Below are 25,840 nucleotides of genomic sequence, written 5' to 3'. Positions count from 1 at the left end.
TTGCTGAGCAGTGATCCCCACAGATCTGCTTATCTCTACCTCTCTGCTGGGATTCCAAGTGTACACCACCACATCTGGCTGTTTTCCATGGGTTCTGGGGGTCAAACTCAGGTCTCAATGCTTGAAGGCAAGCATTTTACCAGCTGAGCCATCTCCACAATTTTTAGAGGTAATTTTGTTCATGGACTGTGGAAGTCTCTAAGGACAGGCCATCACCAGGGTACTAAAACACCTCAGTAAGCAGAAGTTCTTGCCCACAAGCTAGTTGGAGCATCTAGGAGGGAACATGGTGCTGTGGTTGCTTCCCAAACTCCCTCTGGAGAAAATGTTTTTCTATCTCTTGATGGAGAAATGGTTCAAGCAACATTGTTTTTAAGCCCAACATCCTAGAAGGGGAAATGACAAGCAGTTTCAAAAATGTTTTGTAGATCCTAATCCCACTCTCCTGCTCCTAACATAATTAACTGTGAGGGAAATCTATTTATACTTGTTCAAAGTGTCCTGCTTGTCTGTCGAGATGCTGCCCTCTGCTGTTACCATAGGATAGAGGAACCATTTACAACACAGTAAAGAAATGAATTTAGGGTTTACTTATCCGAAAGCCTTTGGGAAGCTAGGCAGAGGCTCCATTTTAGGTGAAGAAGACCTTCTATCTACAACTCACTGCCAAGGGCATATCCTCAGTCCCTGCCTACTTTCATAGGCTCTTCCAGTGCTACCCGAAGTGGAGACTTGCTTAGGGAAATGAATATTCTGTCCTAAAATGATGTCTGGAACTGTCCTAGATTTGGCAAACCTCACTGCGCCCCCCACGCCCCACTCGAGGTCTGCTCCCAGCAGTGCAGGGCAAACATTTCCTCCTCCGTTTAAGCCTCCTAGGACAGTTGCCTCAGCCACAGCCTGGCTCAAGGTCACTCGCATATGTCCCTCTGCTCTGCTCTCCGTGCCAGTTCCTGGTTGCTCAGCAGGTAGTCATCGATGAATGTGAAAATTTCCTCAGGGGTGACAGGTTCCATGTAGCGTTCCCGGTCAATACCCTGCTTGTCAATTAACACCATGTTGAAGTAGGAACGGGTGAGGCGCTGAAATTGCCTAGACAGAGCAGTTCAGAGATGAGTGAGACCTCCCTCCAAGTCTTACAAGACTGTATTACTCCCCTCTGCCCTTCCTCCTTCCACCACCACCCCCCCCCATGTCCAATCCTTTTTGCTTATTTTTCTGCTGCATTCCTAGTCCTGGTAGCCTTTTATGTCTAGCTTTCCCTCCTAACCCTAGTCTGTTATTTCTTCACTATGTTTTCCACTTAAAACAAGAACATTGCACATTATATGCAGCCTTCATGGAGCAGATCCTGGAGGCATGTAACTGGAGAACCTATGACTTGCATGCACATCAAACCTAGGAGCTCTAAGGTTGATTAGCAAATCATGCTTAACTCCTCCATCCATAGCTGCAAATCTCCCTCCTTAGTATTTCCTAGTCTCTTTAACTGCCCTGAATTTTTCTGTCCCCACTGAAACTGAATCCTAGAGGTAGGTATTATTTCTCAGAGAACACTGATGCCTTTATTGGACCTGAGCATAACTGGGGGAACTGTAAGGCTGATAATGGGTAGATAATGAGAAAAGTCAACTTCTACCACCTGTTACCTATAACCTTCTCTTTCATGAAGGACAGATAGATACGGTTCAAATTTCAGTGACCAAAGATGATGCCTTTTTCTCCTTTGGAGACTGGAAGTAAACAGAGGAGCTCATAGGCAATGAGATGAGAAGCTTCCTAGCGATTCTAGTCTGGTGTGGAATCTTTTGTGTCTTTCTTTCTCTCTCAGTTGTGGCTCTTCAAAGTCACCTGAGGTGCCTTTATGAAAGCCCCGATCTGTGCTTTGAGCCTGGTTATGTGTATTTCAAGGCTCTGTTTAGTTCCTTTAGAAATGAGAATCACTGTCCTTATTTAGCTGTAAGAGTTCAAACACAAGAAATGCCACCAAGACACTAATTTAGGTCTGCCTCCTCAGCCCTGCTCTTGATTGCTATTGTCCTATATCAGCTTCTTGCCCCACCCAGCCACTGCCTGCACCTGAGCTCCTCAATGATGCCCGCTGAGAGTTGTTGCTCCCGGATGCGCCCCACCTCCTGAGGTGGCTGTCCCACCAGCTCAATAATGGTCACATGCCGTAGGTCTAGTCCACAGGTGGATTGCTGGGAGAGAGAGAGAGAGAGAGAGAGAGAGAGAGAGAGAGAGAGAACACATTAAATAGAAAAGCCTTTTGTATTTTCATTCTTAGACTGCTTGGCTAACCCCCTTCCCTTGACTCCATTAAGGCATCATGGGAAAGGAAGGGTTTTCTGCAATGATCACACAATCTCATTATCAAGTGATCACAGTACTATGAGGTTTGTACAACCTCTTCCCTCTCATTCCTGAAGTACTGGCTTCACAAAAGTGTTGCCTTTATTCTACTTACCTGTCTGAAATGTGTTGTACAATGTGGAATAGAAAAGAGAAACAATTCTTGACAGCCACCTGGTCTGGTATTTTTTTTATCAGTCTTTTCCTTCCCTCCCTATCTCTCCCACTTATCAGGGAAATTCACCATGCAACTTCCTTGCTTTCCTTTGCGATATTGCTATCACGGCACTTAGGTACTGATGGTGATAGACAGCACCGACCTGGAGCTAGACAGCTCGGGTTCAGTCCCAGCTCTACCACTTACCAGCTAGTGATCTTGGGCAAGTCACCCAATCTGTCTGTTTCAGTTCCTTCAAGTCTTCAGTGGGGCAAAAAATAGTACATACATCATGGGTTGTTGTGAGAATTAGTTGTATTTGTGTAAAAGCATGGCAGTCATTGTGTGGCAGTTACCCAACACTTATTATACAAGTGAAATTCCTTGGAAACACACATGTAGGTTATTCTTAATATTTACATTAGACTACAGCTGTTTTACAAGCCTCTCTACATTCCATTCCCAGCTACACCCAGTTCCTTGCGAGATACATCTACCATGTCACACTTACCAACTTTTCCATACACACCATACTTAACTAACTGTCCCACAAAAACACTGTTTAAAATGTGTCCAACATACTTAATGATAAAATGAATCAAATACTATCCACAAAAATGTAGGAATATGTAGGTTTTATGTTGCACAGAGTAAGCTCTTTTTTACTAAGGCATCCTGTGGCAGTAGTTCTCACCTGCAGCATGGAGATTTGCATTTTGTAGTATCGATTGGAGGGATCAGGAGCGGACACTATGAGGAGTCGCTGTTTCTCAAAGAACTGATCCAGGAGGCCAGCAGCTGAGTTAACATTGACATTAATCTTCATAGCTAGAACAGAAGCAGATGGCCAGTCGGAACATGGAACATGCCCTTCCTCATCCCCCAAAGGCATTCTACTCCAGTACACCCTCGCCCTCCCTTCCCTGAGGTGAATTCCAGAAGGAAACTTGAATATTTTATACTTCTCTTTTTGAGGTCTAAGTATTCTTTGGGGGAATGTTGGCCCTTAAGATAGACCTATCTCAGAATCTCTATTCTCATACCACACACATTGATATTTGACCCCTAGACAATGGAAGGAGTTCTTTCACAGTGCCCCTGGGCCACAAGCCTAGTCACTCCTTTCCTAGTTTCACTCACGAGTACAGACAGGTGGTGATCCTGACCACTGTCGACTTGACTGGCAGACTCGGGATGGGGTCCCCTGGCGTTCATAACCACCATCACAGTGATATTCACAGATGGCACCATAGTTGTCTCCCGCTGAGCTGCAGGTGAGGTAGCCGTGCTGTGGTGGTTTCAGAATGGGGCAGCGTCTCACTGCCAGGGAGAAGGTCAAGTTAAGGATTATGATATCTCTCATAGTCAGGAAGGGCTATAGGGTCCACTCTAGACTTTCTAGGACAAGAGACTTGAGATGCTCTGCATGAATAGATTTTTCTGTGTTTTCAATAGCCAGAAGGAGATACAATTTTCTTCACTAAGGAATTAAATTTGACATGCAAACCCAGGTTCCTAGTCTTTACACACACACACACACACACACACACACACACACACACACACACGCATTCATAGTCATCAGATGACTGTAAATGTATAAAAGAGAATATTGTCATCTATGTTTGTAGACTTTTATAGATAACCAGTGTAAATATGACCAACTTGAAGAATGACTTTCTTTCTTTTGAGACCTGATCTCACAATCAATATAGCACAGGTGGAGAAGGATTCTCTAGGGGGTGGGGGGTGGGGTGGCAAGAGGTCCCCAAACTCACGGTCTGCCTTAGCTTCCCAAGTGCAAATCTTACAGGTATGTGCCACCATACTTGGTCAGACTTACTTTTAATAGTGTATAAGTTAAATGAGTCCATGACTGAGAGACTGTTTAAACTAATACAGATTTAGATACAGATTTAGAGCAGAATTATTATGTTGTACTTAAAAATATTTCTGGTAGCAGTATCAAAGAACATGGGGGATATTACTTGTGTTTTAATGGAAAATGGAAAGAGTGAGCTTAAATTATACATTGTAGGTATGTATAGAGAAAAGACTAGAAGGAAAACACTAAGATGTTACAACAATGAGCCCTAGAAGATGGGTGTAATAAATTATTCTGTTTATATGCTGTTTTAATTTTAGTTTTGAGATAGCATCCTGCTACTTAGCCCAGGCTAACCTTGAGCTTGCTTTCCTCTTTCTGCCTCCCCTGCTGGAATGACAGGCATGTGCTTCTACTCTACCTGGTTATTATTATTTTTTTCTTATTTTTCAAATGTCTAGTCATAAGCATGAATTATTTTAAAGATGACAAAAAACGAAGTGAAACTATGTAACCAGAAGCAAAGAGGAAGGGGGCCACCAGGCCACTAGTGTTTTCATTTCAGTAGATAGAAGCAGCAACAACTAATTAGACTTGATCATTTTTAATACTAAGAAAAGAAATGGATGTAGACTGTGAATTGTCTCTAGACTTAGAAGGACAATAAAGTCTTATTGGAGAACCAAGATTTCTAGAACAATTTTATGCCAATGTAGTATAGGTTGTCTTACTAAGTCTGTTTGATGAAGTTGGCTTTTCCCCCAATATAAAAAAGAGGAAAGAGCTGTCATGAGTTTCTGCAGGTCAGGGCAGAGCAGGAATTTGAACAGTGTATACAGTGAAGAGCTTTTCTTTTCTTCTTACCTTGTACTTTTACAATGAACTTGCAGCTGGCCCGGTTGTAGGCTCGGTCATAGGCGGTATAACGAATCACATGCTCTCCTTCAGGGAAGTGAGAACCAGGCTCTGGACCCCTAAGTGTCACCCTATATGAGACAAGGTGAAGGAGTTACTGAACAGTTAAGGGAAAGATAGTTAGAATTGAGATCTGAGGTACATCTTTTCTTCAGGCTCAACCTGTATTGTCTGATTGTGTGAGCACAGTGGGGTGTTGGAAGATCCTGCTATTTAAAGGTCATAGTCTACCATGTCTAGATAGCTCCCCTGAGCTCCATGCAAAATAGAGAACTCCCTTTCCCAGCAGGGCTTCCTCTTCTCTACCTCATCTGGTGAGCCCAGCCCCCACACTCTACCTGAGAACTGTCACTTAATCCTTGGTGAAGTTACAGGCTCAAATTCCGGAATTGTGTCTCCATGCAAATGAGGTATCTCAGAACCTTAAGCCTCAGCCAATAAGCCTTCACCCTAAAAAGAACACTTTCCCACTTTTCAAGGTTTATATAGTTCTTGTTCACCCCAAATAAAGAATATAAACTGTTCCTTTGAATACTGTCTAAGAGAGATGTTTCACTCAATGTTGCCTAAAAGATCTGTAACACTGAAATCCTCCGAGAAGACTCCCCCCTGCCACCCGCTTAATTCACTGCTGGACTAGGATCCTGCTGACTCACCCTTTTAGGACTTTGCTTCATCATTCCCCACCTGGTATATAACAATGCCTGGACACTCAGAGGGAAGAAGTGGACAACAGAACCACATTGGGGAACTGGAGAATTTACTGGGGACACAAGAGGCATGCATGACTCAAGCTCACCTGGTGATGGTACCATCAGCAGAATCTTTCACTAAGGGTGGGTCCCAGTATACTCGAGCAGTTAGTTTCTCTGGCTCTGCCATTTTCTCACGAGAGTGAGGACAACGGATCTTGGGTGGATCTATGTCTGTGGATGTCAAAAAACAAATGTGGATTTATAGATGCCCTGTCTTCCCTTGTGGAAGCAATTTTACACACCACTGGGTAGGTAAAAGAACAAAAGTTCACCTTTATCTAGGAAAGAGGGGAACGGAGCCTGGCTCTATAGGCAATAATGCTATGCCCACTCTGGATTGTCATAGTGAAAAATAATTCTGTGATTAGAATTCCACATCTTCTGTCAACACAATGCCAGATCACCTTTTGTAGCAGAGTAACTGGAGCTACCAGCATTTACCTACACATACAGGCTCGCCTCCACTCCATCGCCCATCTTCCATGCAGATGCGGCTGCGATCGCCTTCTAGGTGGTAGCCACTAGAACAGCTATAGTCACAGCGGGAGTCAAGCAGCATTCCATTGGTGCAGGTGTAGGTGCCACTGGTGATGAAGGGCAATGCATGGCACCTCATCTCTAAGAGATAACCAAACAGCAAGTTCAGCACCCTATAGGACTATCTGGAGGGGATGCCTGAATGTCTACCACAGTGTATGTGGTGGTGGTTGGGGGGGGGGGAGCAGGGGAGGTTGTTATATTTAACAGAGAATATAGAAATCTCACCCAGTCTGCCCTTAACATTTTTTTTATGAAACTGCCTTTCCCTCAAATTGTCAAATTGCTTGTTTTATTTTCATAATACAAAATAAAAGAGTAATCTGAGTGGGATGGAGAGTGGGGTCTAAAAAAGCAAATCGGTTGTCTGAGTGCATGATTATGAAAATAAGACCTCAGTTTGCATCCTACCTTTACCTCTTGCTCTCTGGCTTAGAGACATTGCGTCAACTCTCTGAGTCTTACTGTTTTTATTTTTTTTAATCAATGAACTACATTTACCTCACAGGACAATTTAAGGGAAGCCTCAGCAATGGTTCATTTTTGTTTCTTGCTCCTTAGATGCTGGATCTTCTTCAACTGTTATATGCCCTAAGGCATGTTTAAAGTTCCTTGGCTGTATACACTGTTAAGCCAAGGCTCACTTAGATGTCACAGTCAGTTGGCTTTCAGCCCACTTAAGTCAGGCCACTGTCTGGAGGGCATGGTGATAGTTAATAAAAGTGGAATATGTGTGCTTTCAAGACTGTTAGCATAGAATAGTTGTGAGCCTATCATTAGTCTTGGATTGTTTTGGATAACTGCTATTTGAGAGAAGTAAGCCATTCACATTTTTTAGCTTATCTAAGTCTTCCATAGAGTTTGAATGTGAGGACATTTAAGAAAAACTGTATGTAGGCTCTGTTCATTTTTTCTACTTGACTAAGTGAAACTTGATGCTGAGCTGATTCTTTCTCCCTGCATTTGTGATGTAAAAAAACACACCCAAAAATGACCCCTTTGAAACCAGAAGCAAGGAGAAAGCTAGGTCTCTTCAGATGAATCCATTTTCTCAGGATTATGAAACAGTGAAAACAGTAGATTCAATTATGAGGAAGGTCCATGCTAAAGACAGGACTCAACTGGAATAGCCACCTCATGGAAATGGATACATCTCTATGCTCTTGACTAGTTTTATATTTATAATTCATAGCCTTGTATTGTTTTTTTGTCAGTTCAATTCAAATTCACTTTGAAAATGATGAGATTTAAGCCCTAAAGCAACTTACTTATCATGGCCTGAAGGGTCACAGAAGTGGCTCTTTTCTGGCCATCCACCTTCTTCTCTCCTCCATAGTTTTTTTCCTCATCAAGCTCATCTATCTCTGAATTCTCAGCACATATGCATACAGGTGGGCAACACGCATGTGCACACATTTAAGTTCCTGTCCCCTTAGCCTATTAGCAACCTAAAGGTAGTTGAGGAGCTGATCGAGCTCCTGTAGCACTCTGTGCACTTGATGTCCTTCCAATGGTGTTTGCTGACCACATATTGAAAGCCTTTTGCTGCCAAAATGCTGAAGAGTTTGAATAAGAAGTAGGGGTTTGGGAGATGAAGTGAGATAGAATTCAAGATATGTGTGTATTTGTATTCCCATATCATGCTATTGGGGATTCTTTTTACTTTAAGAAGAAAATGAAGACTAGCAGATGTCTCATCAGTTTTACTGGCAAGACCTCTAAGACTGTAGGCTAAGAAGATTGTGACACTTGACCACAAGTGGGAAGGAGTCTGGAACACATCCTTGGAAGCTCCAGGAAGTGGCCCAGGCTTAGATCAGTTAGTTCCTCATGGCCAAGTCTTGTCCTCCCACACACATTTCTGGGTTTTATGAGTCAGAGGGACTGGCTGTGACTTAAATATCCACATTACTTGGACAGTAACCACCACATACAGAGAAAAAGAAACCACAATGTCAGGAAAAGGCTCTGTTGGAGGCCTATGGAAAGTTAGCTACCAACTTTCACAGTGTCAAACTCCCAGGTATATACCTTCCATGGCCAGCAGACTAACTTCTCTCTCACTAACTTCTCTCTCATACACATATCCATATATGCTCACATGCAACTTACGCCTGCAGTAGGCAGTTCCAGACCAACGCCGGCTTGGCAAACATTGCACCGACTTCCGCCCAATCAGTTGAAAGCCCCGGTCACAGGACAGCTCGCAACGTGTGCCTAGGCTACTGTGATAATTTCCTCCCCTTGGTGAGTAGCATGTGGCTTCTCCATCCTGGATATTCAATGTGTAACACCATCGGGGGACTGTAGTAGCAGAAGAAAAGTAAGCTAGAAGAGCAGTAGTCAACTTTACACAAATAGTAACTATAGGCAGCTCAGCAAAGCCGGCAGGAGGAGAGGTGGCCCTCCCCAGGGAAGAGTACACTTATTTTTCATCCCGTGCCCTAAAGGTCAGTTCTGACAACATGCACACAAGTAACATTATATGGATTCAATAGACTTATATTTAGGAATGTGTATGTGTGCACATGCATGTGTGTGTACATATAAATACATATATGCATACAATAACAATTGATTGATAAAGAAGCCATAGATTTGTAGGAGAGTAAGGAGGGGTATATGGAAAGGGAAGGGAGAAATTTTGTAATGGAAAATACAACTAAAAAATAAATAAAAATAACAACAACAACAGCAAAACATGTGCTGGTGTCAAAAGGGAAGAAACAGAACTCATTGGAACAGAATAGAGATCCCAGAAAAAGGGTTAATTAGGTCAACATGATTTTGAACAAAGGTGCCAAAACAATTCAATGGAGAAAAGACAGCTTTTCAAAGCAAACGACACTAGAGAAATTGGAGTTTCAGGTACAAAAATGGAAACAGGGGAGGAAGAGAACTAAAACCTAAACCTCACACCTTACTCAAAAAATTTCATCAAAATTGACAGTAGATTTACATTGGAAACAAAAGGAACAGACCTTATAGAAAATTAGAAATATCTCTGGGATTCAAAGATAGGCAAAGAAGTCTTAGAAATAATACCAAAAGCATAAATTATTAAAGAAAGTCAATAAACTGGACATTTTCAAGGGTAAAAACTTTTGCTCTATGAATAAGTTCAAGGAAAATGTAAGAACCAGGAGAAAATATTTACAAACCACATATCACATCCACAGAAAAGACTAGTGAATAGAATATAGAAATAAATTTCAAAACTCAACAGTGAAGATGTGGACAAAAGACACAAAGAGATATGTTATTAAAGAGGATTTATGAATGATTAATAAACATATGAAAAATATGTTCTGCACCATTAGTCACTAAAGAAATGCAAAGTAAAACCTCAGGGCAATAACGTTAATAAACCCCTTAGGATGTCTAATGTATGGAATGATAATACAAAGTGCTAAAGAAGATGGAGAGAAACCAGAACTACAAATTGCTTAGGGAAATAGAAAAACAATGGCACACTGGAAAATAGTAGTTTGTCAGAAGTTAGATACTTCCTTTGTAAAGAAAGTTGACCCTGCAACTTCATTTCAAGGTGTTTACTCAATAGAAATAAAGACCTGAGTCCACACACAGCCTTACACGCTAATGTTTGAATTATCTCTACTTGTAATTGTCAATAATTGGTTCTGTGTGTGAACAGCATAGCTAATGGGTTTATCTCTGTATGAAGATGTATAAGAATAATGTGCTGATACAGGTGACAACACAGATGAATTCTAAGTATATTTTTGGAAGCTAGAGAAACAAGACTCCATTATATGGCAAGCACACAGGCAATATCCAAGGTATAGAGTACAGTTCCATGTCAGAGGGAAAGACAGAGGAGAACTGCAACGTGACAGCCTGGCACACGTTTCTGAGGAGATAATCTATGCATTAGTCAAAATTCAGAGAACTGTACACCAGAAAGTGCATTCTGCTGTATGCAAATTTAAAACCCTGGAAGATGTACATTAGAGAGAGAACAGGATCATTACCTCAAAGCAGACTGCTGAGGACTGAAAGTCTACTGCCAGTTCGGTACTGAACACACAAGTTTATAGGGTGGTTCTATCCTAAAGATGGCTTACTCATAACAAAATAGCTGACTCTTCCGCTGGTTCCATGTTCTTGTTTATATTTTGAGATGGAGTCTGCTATACAGTCAATGCTGGCCTCAAACTCATGATTCCCTGCTTTAATCTCCTGAGTGCTGGGATTACAGGTGTGTGTACCAGTACTCCTCATTCCATATGGTTCAGAGTTTAGAGGGACACAAAGAAACAACTGGATGGTGGCCTGCACAAGTTTATCCACACAGCATGGCACAGATCTGTTTGCCTAGAATTTGGAAGGCAAAAAGGACCATATAAGTTTATTTGATTTTCAAATCAGAAGGACAAGGATATGGGGAACTTTTACCCAAAGCACATTACCCCAGGAGGTCAAGGAACAATGAGAGGCTAGGGCTTCTGTTTGCATGCATCTGGAGAATAAAGATAGATGACAGCAAAAACTATTTTCCAACCAGTACGATGCTTCGGGCTTCCACTATTAGTTTAAGTCAGCGGCAATGGTAGGTCTGCCATCTGGAGACAGCATCTCCAAATTACGTAATGTTGCTTAAGTGCTAGATTTGTGCAGAGCTGGTAATTACCAAGCCACAACACATATCACAGAGACTTACACGGGAGCCTGGGATCTCAAAAGCATGCCTGTTCTTTTTTTTTTTTTTTTTTTTTTTGTATCCCATATTCTGTCAAGGAAAATACAAACCAGATTGAAACTGGTAGAGGAAACAAAAATGGAAGCCAGAGGTACAGAGCTCAGAATCAATACAAAGAGAGCGATAGAAGCCCAGCTACTGTAAATAAGCTCAAGCTTGCTGGGCTGGTCTCGGAAAGACAAATATCACACTTTTTTTCATATTTGTGGCTCCTAGACGTTATACAGATGTAGAGAATTATGGCATGCAGGTAGAACTGGAAGCTTAGGAATCCTAGGTATCTAAGGGGACCAAAGGGACTACGGAAGCAGTGAGGGTGAGAGTACAGAGATAGCAGGGAGTCATTCAACACACAGTATATATGACGTTTTAAAATTTGCTAGCCCAGAAGAATTGTGGCATAAGGACAGAATGTTGGAAGACAGGAAAGGGGCAAAACCACAAACTCATTTTTCAAATAAGGGAGGAGGTGGTCTCTAGGTAGTATAGCCTGGTGCCACTGATGGGACTGATAGCACAGTGTTCTAGAACATTTCAAGGTGAGGCTTGTGAGCCAGGAGGAGCACTCAAGAACAAGTTATTCCAGAATGACCTGATTTCCTTTCTGGGCAGGGCCACCGGACTGGCAGAACAGGAATGATGCTAGATAGGTTGTGTGGAAATCAGTGAGGCATATGGCATACCATGCTTTCCATGCCATTGATGTGGCTAAGAGGAAGAAATACAAAAGAAGTGACAATACGGTTCAAGAGAGTCATAACTGGCTGAACAACTGGACATAAAAACTGCAACTGAAACCAAGGCTGTGGCTCAATGCTGCATGGTAAAATGGCTGCTGGGAAATGTAATCATATTGAGTTCTGTGTTTACGAATTGTTCTTCCATTTTCATGTCCATCTCATATAGTTCTCTCAGTAGTCCTGTGAGGTATGCAGTCATCATCCTTATAGATGAAGAAGTGACTTTCCCAGAGTTCCTTGGGAAGTAAGGGCCAGAGCCAGGGGCAGGGGCAGGGGCAGGGGCAGGGGCAGGGGCAGGGGCAGGAGCAGGGGCAGGGACAGGATGGAACCCCAAGCTTTGTCTATTCTAAAAATGGGTTATTCTAAGTATAAAACCTGCCACTGCAGCTGCAGATACTTTGAAGTATCTATTAATCCATCCACATGTTTCAAGAATCCAAAGTGCAATTAGCTACATAGTAAAATGTCTCCTCTCGGTACTTCTCATATGCCTATGCTCATCATGCCCCTTCCAAAAGGCCCATGGTAACAGTTTGTTCATAGATACAATGCAAACCTGTATATCATCTTGCTTTTCATTTCTTTTTGACACATACGCAAACATATTGTATTCCTACCACTGCTTTATATTTTGTGGTTCTCGGGATCAAACCCAGGACCTTATGCATGCTGGGCGAGTGCTCTATCACTGACCTATAGATGCAGTTCTAACTACTATTTTTGAAGTGAATAATGTGTTTCCAAAATCTTTGCATATGACAACATAGCAAGTGTGCACTTTATTTAAATGGAATAACATTTAAGGAACACTTAGTACTATGAGTGGCACATGATAACAGCTTGTCCAGGGTTAACAAACTAGAAGGGCTCTTTTGTTAGGGCATACAAGGGCAAGAAAATCTGACAACAAACAAAAGACCTTCTCTGTGGTAAACCTGAGGTAACCCAGGCAGTTACTAGTTTGTTTAGGCCTGAGACAAGCTGTAGGGTAACTGCTTAGCCACCCAACAGACTAAGGCTGCACCTCCAAACTAGGGTTTCTGTCTCCAGGCAGGTTTCCTGATAAGAGAATGGCAGAAGTTTTGTGAAAACAATATCAAACTATGTAGATAGTTTTCCCTAAAATAAGGGAAACTGTCCCCTTTCCTTGTTATCTCTTCTTTGTACCTTAAAAAAACCAATTAATTCCATTTTTAATGCAAGACTTGGGATAAGCATGGCTCTGTGGTCAGACAGATCTCACTTTAAATGCCCATTCTGCCTCATTAACTTCTGTCACTGTGAGCCTTTCCTGAGCTTAGTTGTCTGGTCTGTAAAATTGGAGATAATAAGGCAACCCCATGTGGCTGTGGCGAGAAGCAACTAGAATCCCACATGTGAAATGGCCACTCTCAGGAATGGTGTTCTCTAAATCAGTGTCTGGGTTGGAGCCATTGTCTCCCCTATCTTCAAGCATCAAAACACACTGGCATCTATTTCCAGTACTTCCGTTTGGAGCTATCATCTCTAAACTGCAGGAAGTTTTTAAATGGTACAGTTGCAGAGAAAATGGTTACGGGGCACAAAAGGGATTACAAGGGAGGCCAGGCCCTTGGGTTGTACTTTTCCTGGCCACTCCTTTCCATGCATCATTGATGACCTTGCTTAGTTTGTTTTAGGACCTAAGACAAAGTTCCAAAGACACTCGACACCTAAGCAAATGCTGTTGTGTGGCAGATAGGGTTTTAAAGGGCGTTTGGATCATTTAAAAAATAACCAGTGAGGCAGGTAAGGGGTACTAATGGGGATGCCAGACCCCTCAAAGGACTTCTGGGACTGGAGGTATGGCAGGGTAGTAGAACATTTGCACGAGGCCCTGAGTTTAATTCACAATACCACATAACAAAATACCTTTTACATTTGGTGTTTTTTAGTATCTGATTCTTTCATTTTGGGTCCCCAGGAGGCTAACCATCACCACTTGCTTTTCACATGCTTCTGTGGGAGTAGTATGCATTATTCCTTTTGTTAAATAACCATTCTGTTCGCAGTATATAATGAAGGTCAGATGAGTGAGTCTCAGCAAACAAACCAAACATTAATTTCAGAAGAGATACATAGTAGACACTCCCTCCAAATAGATGGATACATTAAATAGAAACCAAGGACAAGTTGGCGAGGGAAGGCCCAGTGTGTGCTAAATCAACTTTGGGGAAACCCGTATACCACCCTAGCTAAAACACAGATTTCATGAGGGGAAATGGTTTAAAAAGTGGTCAAACTAGCACCCAGGGCCAGACTTGAGTCTGGGAATCTAATTAGAAAACAATAGCCTTTGTCTGTGTTTGAAATAATAATAATAATTCTAAATCCCATGTATTAAAGAAATGATAGGTCTTGGTGAATGACTAGTAAGATATGATGAGGAACGGGGGTTAATTAAACATGCTGGGGTTATTAGAAGGTACTTGGAGGTCTGAGTCACTAAGAGGAAGGTGTCAGGATTACCAGAAAGTAGAAGTAGAACAGTCAGGTTACAGTAGAACTTTTTATTAGAAAAGACAAAGGAATTCTCTTTTAGACATCTCTAACTGGGTGTCTAGCAGTGCTAGAGATGTCGTCCTGGAACTCTGGAGCTACGTCAAGGATGCCCAAAATTCAGATCCCAGCCTTCTCTCTATGATCACTACTCACACCTCATTTCCTATCTTGGCTTTCAACTATGGTCAGAATAGAGAAATTACCATGGGACCCGAGGAAGGGGAACCAGGAAGAAAAGGATAAGCTTACTGCTGCTTGAGAGACTGGGGAGACTGAAGTTCAAGGCCATATGATTTAGAGATCAAGAGAGAACTATCATTTTCAAAATGTGGTGTGTCAACTGGAGATATGTGAGTGGATGGTGAAACAGGCAGCAGGGAATTTACACTCAGAGGTAGTAGTTATCCACCATTATCAGTAAAAAGACAAAGAATAGCTTGAAAGTCAGAAGAACCCCATATTTGGATAATTTCTCTACTGGAACCACTTTCTCACCATTTACCACCTCAGCAACTAAAATATTCCCTATCCTTTGGTTTGATCTCTTTGCAATATGTGGTGTAGTTGATCTCATATACTTTCCAAATTCCTAAATTTTCATCTATAGCTTTTGTAATATTCCCAATAGGCAGTCTTCTTTTATACTGACCACTAACTTTCATTCACTGATGTATCTTTCTCTTCTACGCATATCTAGCAATCCCTTCCAAAGCTTGACCTTGGTTCTCTCTTCAGAGAGCCCTTTCAATTAAGCTGGGTAGTCACAAAACTTTCTTTTTAAACTATCTGCCCAACAACCTTCCAAATTAGTTCGTGTGTGTGTGTGTGTGTGTGTGTGTGTATGTGTGTGTGTGTGTGCGTCTGTGTATACATGCAGACATGCTTGTGCTCACAAGTATGCTGTGTCTGTGTGTCCTTATCTCATGTGGTGCTGGGGACTGAACTCAGGTTGTCAGTCTTCACAGCAGGCTCTTCTACTAGTTGAGCCATCTCCCCAGCTCCTAGCATACTTCTTTAAGTTTATCTTTCTGAAATGCTTTTTACAGTCCTCCTTGGTATTCAGAATGGATTCTTCCAGGCATTAGTGCACTCAATCTTATCATCTGCTTTACAACATCTGTGGAATATATCCTTTTATTGTGGCACTGGGAATCAAACATAGGAGAGCCTTCAATACTCCATGAATTCACTCTGTTATTGGGCTACACATCTAGCCCCTCTGGGGTCCATCCTTACTCTACATTTATTTGCCCCTAGACTCAAATATTTCTAGGTAACATTGCTCTCCTTCTTATACCCCTTATTTTCTAAACAAAATAACCCAGTGTTCTGAAATATCTTTTACATTGTCATTGCCCTGTAAAAATCACATGACCACTTTTTAGAGCTCCTAGTGTAACAGATAAACTCTTCTGTGTGCCCAGGAAAGCATGGGCAGAGAGAATCATAAAGTTGTATTAGATATCACCTGACCTAACTTGCTATCAATTCAGGAAATACTATTCAGCATTCTCTCTGACTCTCCTTGGAAGGACCCCTAAGTCATGGGACTTACCCTACTTCATTCACTCTTGATATTCAAATCTCTTCTCTGTTACTCCACCCATATTCCATCCCTTCAAGTCAGTAGGATTTCGTCTTAGTCTCTTAGTGTAGTAAATTTGGTTTCCCTTGATATCTTTGGCCATCTGCTTTGCAAATGTCTATAACCTTTTCTAGTTCATAACAACCTCCCTGTTTTTGAGGCCTATCCTGGATGTTATCTTTCACAAATGACCTCTTGCCTGAATTCTTATACTCCTAGTTCATTTATGGTTACCACAGTTTCACACTTATTCATTCTACATGTGTTAATTTTATTTTCATTTCACAACCAACAGAGTGCAAGCTCCTTGGTCGGGGCAACCCCCTGTTATATCCTGAGTATTTCCCTCAGGCTTACCCTGCACAGGAATAGGCATGGAACAGATACTCAGTCCATACTTAATGACTCCTACAAGCTAGGGAGGTAAAACCACACAATAATTCAGTAACCAAATTTGTAATTAGAAAGGATAGCACACCTGCTGGGTGTGGAGGTGCTCACCTGTAATGCCAGCACTGAGGAGTCTGAGGCAGAAGGATCTTAGGTTCAAAGCTGTCCAGGAATACATACTGAGACCCTGTCTCAAGAAAGAAATGAACAAAACAAGAGCACTTGGGCTCAGTGCTAGAGCACATGCCTAAATGCAAACAGAAGCAAAATCAAACCAATGACAAAGAAAATCATAGATCTTGATGATTCTCTGAGCTCAATTCTGACACATAAGCTAAACATGGGCAAGGATGTTTCTGGGAAGGTCCAGATCTTAGGCCAAAAAACATCCTTCCTGAGCTTAAGAAACAGTGAGAATTACCTCTGTAGTCCAGGGAACGGGCAGCAGGGACCTCTTCTGCATAGACTTCATTGTAGCTTTCATCTGGAGAGTAACCTGAGCCTAGAATGAGGATGAAAATATAGATTTCATTTCTATATGAATTTCAATATGAATCTATATGAATATGATTTTATATTCATTTCTCACTCAAGGACTTCCCAGTACTCTCACCCTTGTCTTTTCCTTAGGATCTGACACTTCATGATAGAGCTGCCAAGTAATTTGTAAAGCTGCAGAATGACTGTGGGTGATCTTGATCATAGGCCATACACTGAGAGCAACCTCAGAGGGGTGAGGTGTGGTAAGGGCTCATTGGTCGTACTAGAAAACTTTCAAAACAAAAATAATTGAACTCCTTGACCATATATCAATTCTGCCAATCTAAGACTATAAACCACCCAATTCCCTTGCTGCAGCTCACGCCCTGTCTTGGTGAGTAGCCAAAATCTGGGGATGGACTGTTGTCCCAGCTCTGAGGAAATAATAGCACCTAAGTATCTTCTCCAGTGACAGACATTGTACACAGTTTTCACAGGGAAACAGTATTTCAAGTTCTTACTAGCCTACAGGGCATATTAAGCACCTGATAGTAACTGCTAGGGAGGTACGCCAAGACAGACAGATGGCTTAAAGGGCAAAGGAGAACAAGAACCCTTTCACCTGCACCTTCTTCTGGCTTGAATAAAAAGAGAAGTCAGAATAAGGTTTTGTCTGTTTGTTCTGATTTTGATTTTTCCTCCTCAGTGCTACTGATTGAACCGAGGGCCTCACCCGTGTAATGCAATGGCTAATTTCCTCTCCTTCCTGTCAGGAGCTTTAGCAGTGAGCAGCTGAACTAGAAAACATTCCCAGTCTATCTTCTTCCATTCAGTTAAGTGGTACAGTCCCTCGTGGTGGCGGGTCTGCGGCTGTCTGGGAGACTAAACAGTGTGTTCCACTAGACGCAGGAAATTGGTCATGAGTATGAACTAATTGGAAAACAATTTAGTTCTTTCCGTAGCAAAGTTTCCGGGAGACCTTCTTTAATGCCCCTGAGCTCTCATACATGTGCAGGAAGAGGGCAGCCAGCTTAGTTGCAGTCTGAAAATAACTCTCCAGTTCCAGGAGAAGGCGTGCTTACAGGACAGGGCTGGGCTTTAAAGCTGGAGCCCTTTGTCCTATGTAAACACACAGAACACAAGCTTGTGGCCTTTTCTTGGGCAGAGGTACAGGGCCTCCTGCAGAAAAGAGAGAAAGGGGGAAGGAGAGGGAGGGGGAGAAGGAGAGACACAGAGACTGAGAGTGACAGAGAGGATGACTGTCATGGACAGACAGGATGGTGGTGGTGGTGGTGATGGTGGTGGTGTTAGTCCAACTCAGTAAACATGGAGATTAATCAAATTTCAGGTTTGCCTCATGAAATCATGTCCTCCTTGGTTTGCCCTCATTCCAAAGGAAAGGGTTTCCCCTTTTCTCTCCCGACTTGCTCTTTTCATCTTCCAGTTTCTCTGACTTCCCTTTATTCCTCGGTAGGTCCCCTCTCGGTCTTGTTCCCACATGGGAGGTTTGTTTGTGCAGCATGGAATCCTTGTCAGCTGTTTCAGTTTAGTTTTCGCCTCAATCCCTCACAGCTCCTGTAAACAGGAGACCAGATGTGCTTGGTTCCTTAAAGAATTGGGTCTCCCCATTCTTATTACGGAGCTAGCTTGTGAAGAAATGCTCATCAGGGAACAAACAGCTGTTCACCAGAAGAGAAAGAAGGGTGTCACAGGCCTATGTCTGGATAAAGTAATGACAATGACAACTTAGCTCCTAATCTGTAGAGCATATGGTAGCTCATTATGTTGCCATACCATCTCGACTGGGTACACAACATTAATGCTTTACTACATAAAGACACAGAAGCTGACTCAGAGGAATAGAAGGAGTTGTCAAGGCCTCCTAGATAACACATTGCAGAGTAGGCCTCCCAGCCCAGGTCTGTTTGAACTCTATGGACTCAGATACTAAAATTCAAATGGTAATAAAGGCAGGGTTTTGACTATGTCCAGAAGGGATAAAGAGTCAAAATCTATCTTGCAATGTAGCATTTTCCTCCCTGTGGCAATGGGGTGGGGTGAGGAGATGTAGACCACCATGCATTTTATACCAGTCCAGAATTACAGGGGATGTGGGAAAACTGAGGGGAAGACTCAATCACATAATTATAGTCTCCACCAGAGTGCAGAGGTAGTTAAACCAGTGCTAGGTTTCTTTTGTACCAGGAATGTGCTTGGGCTACATAACCGCTTAAACTTTCCCAGGTGGCCTAGTTGCCTACTTTTGAATATTTTATGCACATGTTGGGATAATGAAGTAGTGTATAGGAAAGAAGGACACAGCCTGTCTCATTCCATTTTCCTGAGCAACAATTCTCAGTTTCTTTGCATCAGTCAGTGGTTGTTTTACTGTGTGGTCTGTTGCTGGGTTCCTTCAAATTCCACAGCCAAGTGGGACCCTTTAAGCCCAGCCCTTAGAAAGATACGGTTGGAAAGATATTTGATAATTGAAGATGATGTTAAGAGCCATATTAATGCCTGCCTTCTGATGACAAATACAGTCTGAGTCGCTGAAAGATGAAGATATTCCAGCACACATTTTTACCCCACTCAGCTTCATGAATATTCCGTAACATTTTCCCACTCTCTGTTGAGAATTCCTGGACACATTTTTCTCACTTGCCCAGAGTCCACACTTAGCTGCTTTCTTTGTGCCATTTCCATTTGAGAACAAAGGCAAACAAAGAACAAAACAGTCCTTGAGGTATAGGCAATGTTTAACACTTAGTTGTTGAATGAACAAAGGAACAAATGGGCAAATGGACACAAACCCGGGGTTGGGGGCTAGCACTAAAGGGGAGAATCATGAAAACTACAAATAGCTCCCATCATGCAGCCTTCTAAGAAGGCTCACAGGGCTGCCAGAGACCTTAGCAGCCTGGGCTCCTCCCAAGCAGACTAGGGGTAATTGATGTAGAACTGGGGAGTGCCTGATTTGCAAACCGCCTTCGTAGAACCTCACATGAAGTTTTCAATGCCTGGTCTGAAAAACATCTCTGGCTTTAATGAGTTTCATACAGGTGTTCAAAACTGGGGTTTGAACCTCGGGTCTCCACTCCCTTAACTTCTGTGGTCTTTTGAGTAGATTTTGGTCTTCAGTACTTGAATTGAAGCCAGCGGGTGTTTGGGGAGAACAGCTGCATATTTATCTCCAGAAGACTTGGGCTCTTTTAACCCCAAACAGTGTGAGCTCTGCCAAGGGCTTAATTTGAATTTCTTCAGCTGAATGTGGGCCCTTGTGCTTTACCCCCTACAAAGCCAGGTTAAGCCAAAGAGGGGAAGAAGCTCGCATACTTGTTTGAAAGCTGGATGCAGCTGTTCCAGACAAACAGAGCTGCTGCCAAAGGCCTCTACCAGGAGCAGGGGGTATGTGGAAAATTTTAGCTGCAATGACTGTGGCTGTGGTGGTTGCAGTTTGTTATTTACTCATCTCTGGATATTTTCCTAACCCCATTGGTTGGAACTGTCTCATTCCCCCACTCTCTCCAGTTCTTATGAGGGCAGACACTGCAGGCCACAGAATATTCTTAGCACTTGAAATGCCACTGGAACCCAATCAAAAACCTCAGCATGGTGGTCCAGTACCCTTTTCTTGTTCCCCACTGCATTCTACCCGCCTCTCCTCCTTAGTCCACTCTTGACAGCTCACTCTGTCTCCCAGGGGTGAGGCGTGAAACATTCAAGGAACAAGCCAGCGGAGACTAGGGGATCCTAAATCAAATGTAATCTGTATTTTGTCATTGACCCTGTTGAAAAAAAAAAACCCGGCTATACAAATCCTGTTGATAAACCCTGGGAGGAAGAGAGAAAGAAAGGGGAAGTCTGAAGAATTCTTATTCCCTCTTAGTAGACTTCCTGTCTCCCCCCCCCCCTTTTTTTTTACATGGTCTGACTCCTATTTTGTAGTTTCCACAAGGATGGTTGACTCAGGAAAGAATGAATTAATATTAATAAAGCTTTGGTTGATTAAAAAATTGCATCTTCTAAAGAGTTTTCATTGGACTGTGGATCAAGTTTAGCAGTAGAGAGCTTGGGTAACATTTGTGAGACTCTTAAATTCAATCCCATGTGTAGAAAGCAAGCATGTAACAAACCAACCAAATACACAGTCAAACCTAAAATCCCCACTGTTGTCAGGAAGTTAAGTGAAAAGGGCAACTGAAAAAAGAAAAAAGCAAGAAAGAAACAAGGTAGCATTGCCTCAAAGGCCATGCTGTCTCCCTCTTTCCTTTGTGTGTTACAGCCTATTGTCAGGTAGTTCTTGCTAGGATGCCTCATGGGCCTTGATTGGCAGCCCCTTCTAATATTTGGTCATGTTCATTGCTACTTATCAGTTTTTCTCTGGGCCCAAGTTAAGGCTCTCTCATTGTCATCTTGTTCTTCCCCCTTTTAAGTCTTCCCATTGTTCTTAACCTTCCTAGAAGGAATGGACAACAGCTCACAGAACTTACCTGCATACCATGTTGGTGTTACTGCTGGTGTTAGTAGGAGCAGCAGTGAGAGAGCACCTCTTTGAGTCAGTGGACCAGTCATCATCCTTGACAGGGACTGTTCTGAAGACAAGACTAGAGCTATGCAGCCAGAAGTACCAGGAAAAGGGGAATGCCTTTCAGAGCAGAACCAGCTATGAACTCCCAAAACTGAGAAGAAGCAGGCATATGGGATCTGTGAGGAAGATTTTAATATTCATCAATTCCAGTTGTGTTATCTGGACCATAAACCTTTCCTGCTTCAAAGCATAATAAGACTTCTTGGGATTTATGCTCCCCTTTTCTCCCAGCAGGAAGAGAAGGGTATTATAAGGAAGTAATCCCCAGTGTACTCTGGGGCCACCAACTGCAAATACTGCATGGTCCAAGTCACAGCTTGAGACACTAAAGTTCCAAGATCAGGAAAATACTAACATAAAGTCACATAGAACTAGGAGGGAATCTGGGAATCCAAAAGCTGCTACTTAGGGATCGTGGCTACTCAGTATTTCTTAAGCAGGAGTCTGGAGAAGCATTAGTATCTATGGCCTAAGTTCTTCAGCACTAGAGTGAGGCAGATATGGATATACTGTGACAAATCAGCAAATTAGGTAACTTCTCTAGGCCTCTGTACTTTACCTATACAACAAGAAAAATAGTATGTACATTATTGCCTGTCACAGAGGGAAAAATCAGTGTTTTGACATCATTATTACTAACTTCATATTAGATAAGACAGGGTGTTTTCCTTCTCCAGTCTCGTAAGTAGTAACTATTGCTCTGTTCTCTTCTTAGCTCTGGGTTTTGAGGCTTAGTGGTTTGAGAGTTCCTTCTAGCTTTTAAGTCCAGCCTACCCCTCCAGCTTTGCCCTGCTGAGCCTGGAGGAAGACAGAGAGGTTGAAGAGGACACACCCAATGTACCCACCAGGAGAGTATGACCAAGTTCCTATTGCTATCTCATTTTCCTTTCTGGGAAAATCTTTGCAGCAGTAAGATGAGGTAAGAGAATTCTGGAGTGCTACTGGACAAACACACCTTAAGTAGCATTGCTACAACTTGCTGCTCATCAGTGTACAATAGCCACTGGATCTTTCGGCGAGCATTCATCCACATGTTTCCCATGCAATGCCATGCTCAGAGAGGGAGCCAGTCTCAGACATGGGAACATAAAAAATAAAATTAATTAACTAATTAAAAAAAAAGATAGCAGAGTCCTAAAAGGGACATGGGATTAAGTAAAAAAAAAATCATTTTCCAAGTCATTACTTCTTGATTTTAGATCCAGAGTGTCTATAAAGTAGGAGAGAGAGAAGAAAGTAAGAGTAAGGAATGGGCTTAAGAAAGTGGAAAGCTGCAGTACAGATGCTATCATGAAAAGAAACTCTGATGGAGATAAAGGAAATAGATTGACTAAACCACCAAGTTGCAACAAACAGATTTAAACAGGAGCCAGGGAAATGAACTCATCGCTGACCCTTCTCCCATATCCAGCCTCAAACCAACGCCTTTGCAGTGGAATAAAGGTTTTCCTGTGTCAGCCCCCATACTCTTATTAAGCCTATGACTTCTCTCCTGCCCACCTCTTCCCCAAGCTCAGACTGAAAAATTTGACTCACCGGAGGGAGCCATCCTTCTACTGGAAGCTGAGAAAAGAGCAGGAACATGCATCTGCAGCCAGCACAAATGAAAACAGCATATGATCCAATTTCATTTAAAAAAAAAAATCTCTTTCCCCCGACCTCCAGCTCTATCATCTAAGTCCCGAGTCTTTTGACCTCTCCACAGCTGTGAAGTGGGGCAGTTCGGCTTGAGGAATTAAGTGCAGTGTACTTACCTGCTTTTTATTTTATGATTTTTGTGGTCTCGTTCATCTCTCCTCTTTCTCCTTGCTCTCTGCTCCTCTCATCAGTCAGGGGGAAAAAAAGCCCTTCTACTTTAACATTCCTAGAACCAGTGGCTCCTGGTCTGTCGGGGCCTCCGGGATTCTGGTAACACTGCCCAGATGTTAGGACATTTACATTTGCCAAAAGTCGTCTTAAAGCTATATTATCCCCAAAGCTATAGTTGTTACTCCCCAAGAAAAAGAGTTTGGGGGAGGGGGAAGGAGGAGGATTAGAGGAGCTGGTGCTGTCTGCTGCAGAAGAGGGGAAGTGTGAATGTCACTGGTCTCAAGCTCTGAGGGGAGTAATGACTAGCATAGGACTTCTAGAGATGTGTTCTGAGGAACACTACTTTTTATGACTCAGCATAACATCGGGATTGGAAGAAAGGGAGTTTCCCCAGCACCGGAGAGGGGACACATGTAGCTGACTTTAGCTTTCCCCGAGATTTTTTCCTATGCTTCTTCTTTTTTTTTTCCTCTCAAATTCACAATTGCTTTGTCACATGTATAATACAGGGTCAGACACACTTGGAAACTTTCCCAATAATGACGTAAGTTTTTGTTATAGATCTTTAAGAATTTTTTTATATAATACATCATGATCATATTTTTCCCTCCTCCAGTTTCTCTCAGATCTTACCCATGTTTCTACCCACCCACCTTCTTTTTTTCTATTTGGTTATAACTTTCTGATAAGATTATGTCTACCAAAACAGTATCATACGTGTGTAAGGTGTAGGGCATCAAACTTGGGGCTTTCTGCATACCATGTGAGCATTCTACCATGGAAGCATGCCCCTTCCTTACCAAGTATTTGCCTGAAGAATTAAGATTAATTTCCCACACCATGAATGGAAAGAAAGTATGCCTAGGGAGGCTTTTCTGAAAGGCTCTTTAAATAAATCTAAATGATCTATTCATGGCAAGGCGATCTCTATTGCTAAGCTGTTTTTCAGTGGTCTTGGATGGAGGGCTATTCATCACAGGAAGCAAGCTTTCTTTGTCTTTTTTGCCTGGCAACAACATTATTCTTACATAGTGTAGACTACCTTACACCCTTGGCCTACTCATAGTTAACATTTCTATCTCATGAAGAGTCAGTTTAGGTGGGTTTGATGCTATAGGCCTGTCATTCCAGCACTTAGGAGTCTGACGCAGGGATATTGTGAGTTCCAGATTAGCCTAAACTACAGAGTGTATTGCAGGATAGCCTGGGATAGAATGGTTACATTGTGTCTTTAAAAAGAATCAGCAGTTTCTGTGAAATACTATCTTTTAGATGTGGCATCACTATTGTACTCATGAATTCATAGCAGCAGTGGCTACATGCACAAGACCTGTATGACAGTGCCCACTGACGTCCTATTATAGATAAGGAAGGGGGTTGTTAGGTCCCATCTACCAACCACACACCCTGAAGGGTCACTTAATGGTCTCTGGGGAGCAGAAGTCATAGTCTTCAGTGTTGCAGCCACTGGTAAGTTGCTGGAACTCATAAATAGCTCTCCGTTCATGCTCATGCAGGCCACCCTAATTAAATGCACCTAATCATAAAAAAAGCCTTGAAAGTAGAGTGGGGACTCTATTTTCTAGAATAGAAAGGAATTTGGTGTGTTGGGGACTGGGGAGTAGATGAGGTGATGAGAGAGGGAGCTATGATCAATATATGCCTTTAAAAAATTAGTTTTCTTTTTGAAAATTTCATCCTAGAGCCCAGTGTTTACATATTTCCACTCTTCCCTTCCCTCTCTTGTCCTCCTCCTCCCACACCACTGTAGCTTCCTCTCATATGCATAACCTCTTATTCAATCTTAAGTGTTCAGCACCAAATATATGCACATGACCAACATTAAATGATGTCTGTAGGTTGTCTGTAAGTAATATATGTATGTAACAAAGGACATTTTCTTAAGATCTGTATACAACTGTGAAAGAATCAGTGTTTTTGTTATTGCTTGCTTGCTTGTTTGTTTGTTTTCAAGACACGGTTTCACTATGTAGCCCTGGATGTCCTTGAACTCACTACATAGACCAGGTTGGCCTTGAACTCAGAGATCTGCCTGCCCCTGCCTCTTAAGTGCTGGGATTAAATTGTGTGCCACCATGCCTGGCTAAGAATCTATCTATACTCTTTCAAAGGAAGAAAAATCAGTATTTGTAGGAAAAAATTTTTTGCTCCATGTATATAAGTACATTGGTAAGAGCTTCTTGATCTTCAAAAGAAGAAGTGGGTCTATAATTTTACCAAATTCAATACTAAGCATGAATCAATTTCATTTCCAAACCACATATATGTATTGAATATCTACTGTGGGTTCAAAAGTGTGGTACAATATGAAAAAATGAAAGGTACAATTTTGCCTTATCATTTAATAAAACATTACATTATAAATTATTTATAATATATTTATTTAATAAATTAATATATAAACAATGAATAAATATTTAATAAAATATGAAAGAGTGGTTGGCAG

At 42.1% G+C, this 25,840-nt stretch overlaps 1 protein-coding gene across 2 annotated transcripts; it reads right to left on the bottom strand.

The window, feature by feature from the left end:
• Positions 1-567: 567 nt before the first annotated feature.
• Positions 568-23,685, bottom strand: Srpx2 (sushi repeat containing protein X-linked 2). Of its 2 annotated transcripts, XM_052170666.1 has the most exons (12): positions 23,319-23,685; positions 23,101-23,152; positions 21,467-21,680; positions 16,918-16,998; positions 8,654-8,845; positions 6,446-6,622; positions 6,049-6,175; positions 5,199-5,320; positions 3,650-3,829; positions 3,204-3,337; positions 2,080-2,201; positions 568-1,092 (listed from the first exon to the last, which is right to left on the bottom strand). In XM_052170666.1, the coding sequence occupies exons 2-12, from the start codon at positions 23,146-23,148 to the stop codon at positions 912-914; spliced, it is 1,578 nt and encodes a 525-aa protein (XP_052026626.1). In that variant the 5' UTR covers positions 23,149-23,152; positions 23,319-23,685; the 3' UTR covers positions 568-911. The 2 variants fall into 2 exon arrangements, with proteins under 2 accessions (XP_052026626.1, XP_052026625.1); XM_052170665.1 differs by lacking the exons at positions 23,101-23,152; positions 23,319-23,685 and adding an exon at positions 22,520-22,613.
• Positions 23,686-25,840: the final 2,155 nt, after the last annotated feature.

This window comes from Apodemus sylvaticus, chromosome X (genome assembly GCF_947179515.1).
Source record: "Apodemus sylvaticus chromosome X, mApoSyl1.1, whole genome shotgun sequence".
NCBI lineage: Eukaryota > Metazoa > Chordata > Mammalia > Rodentia > Muridae > Apodemus > Apodemus sylvaticus.
This window is presented reverse-complemented; position numbering and strand designations above follow the sequence as displayed.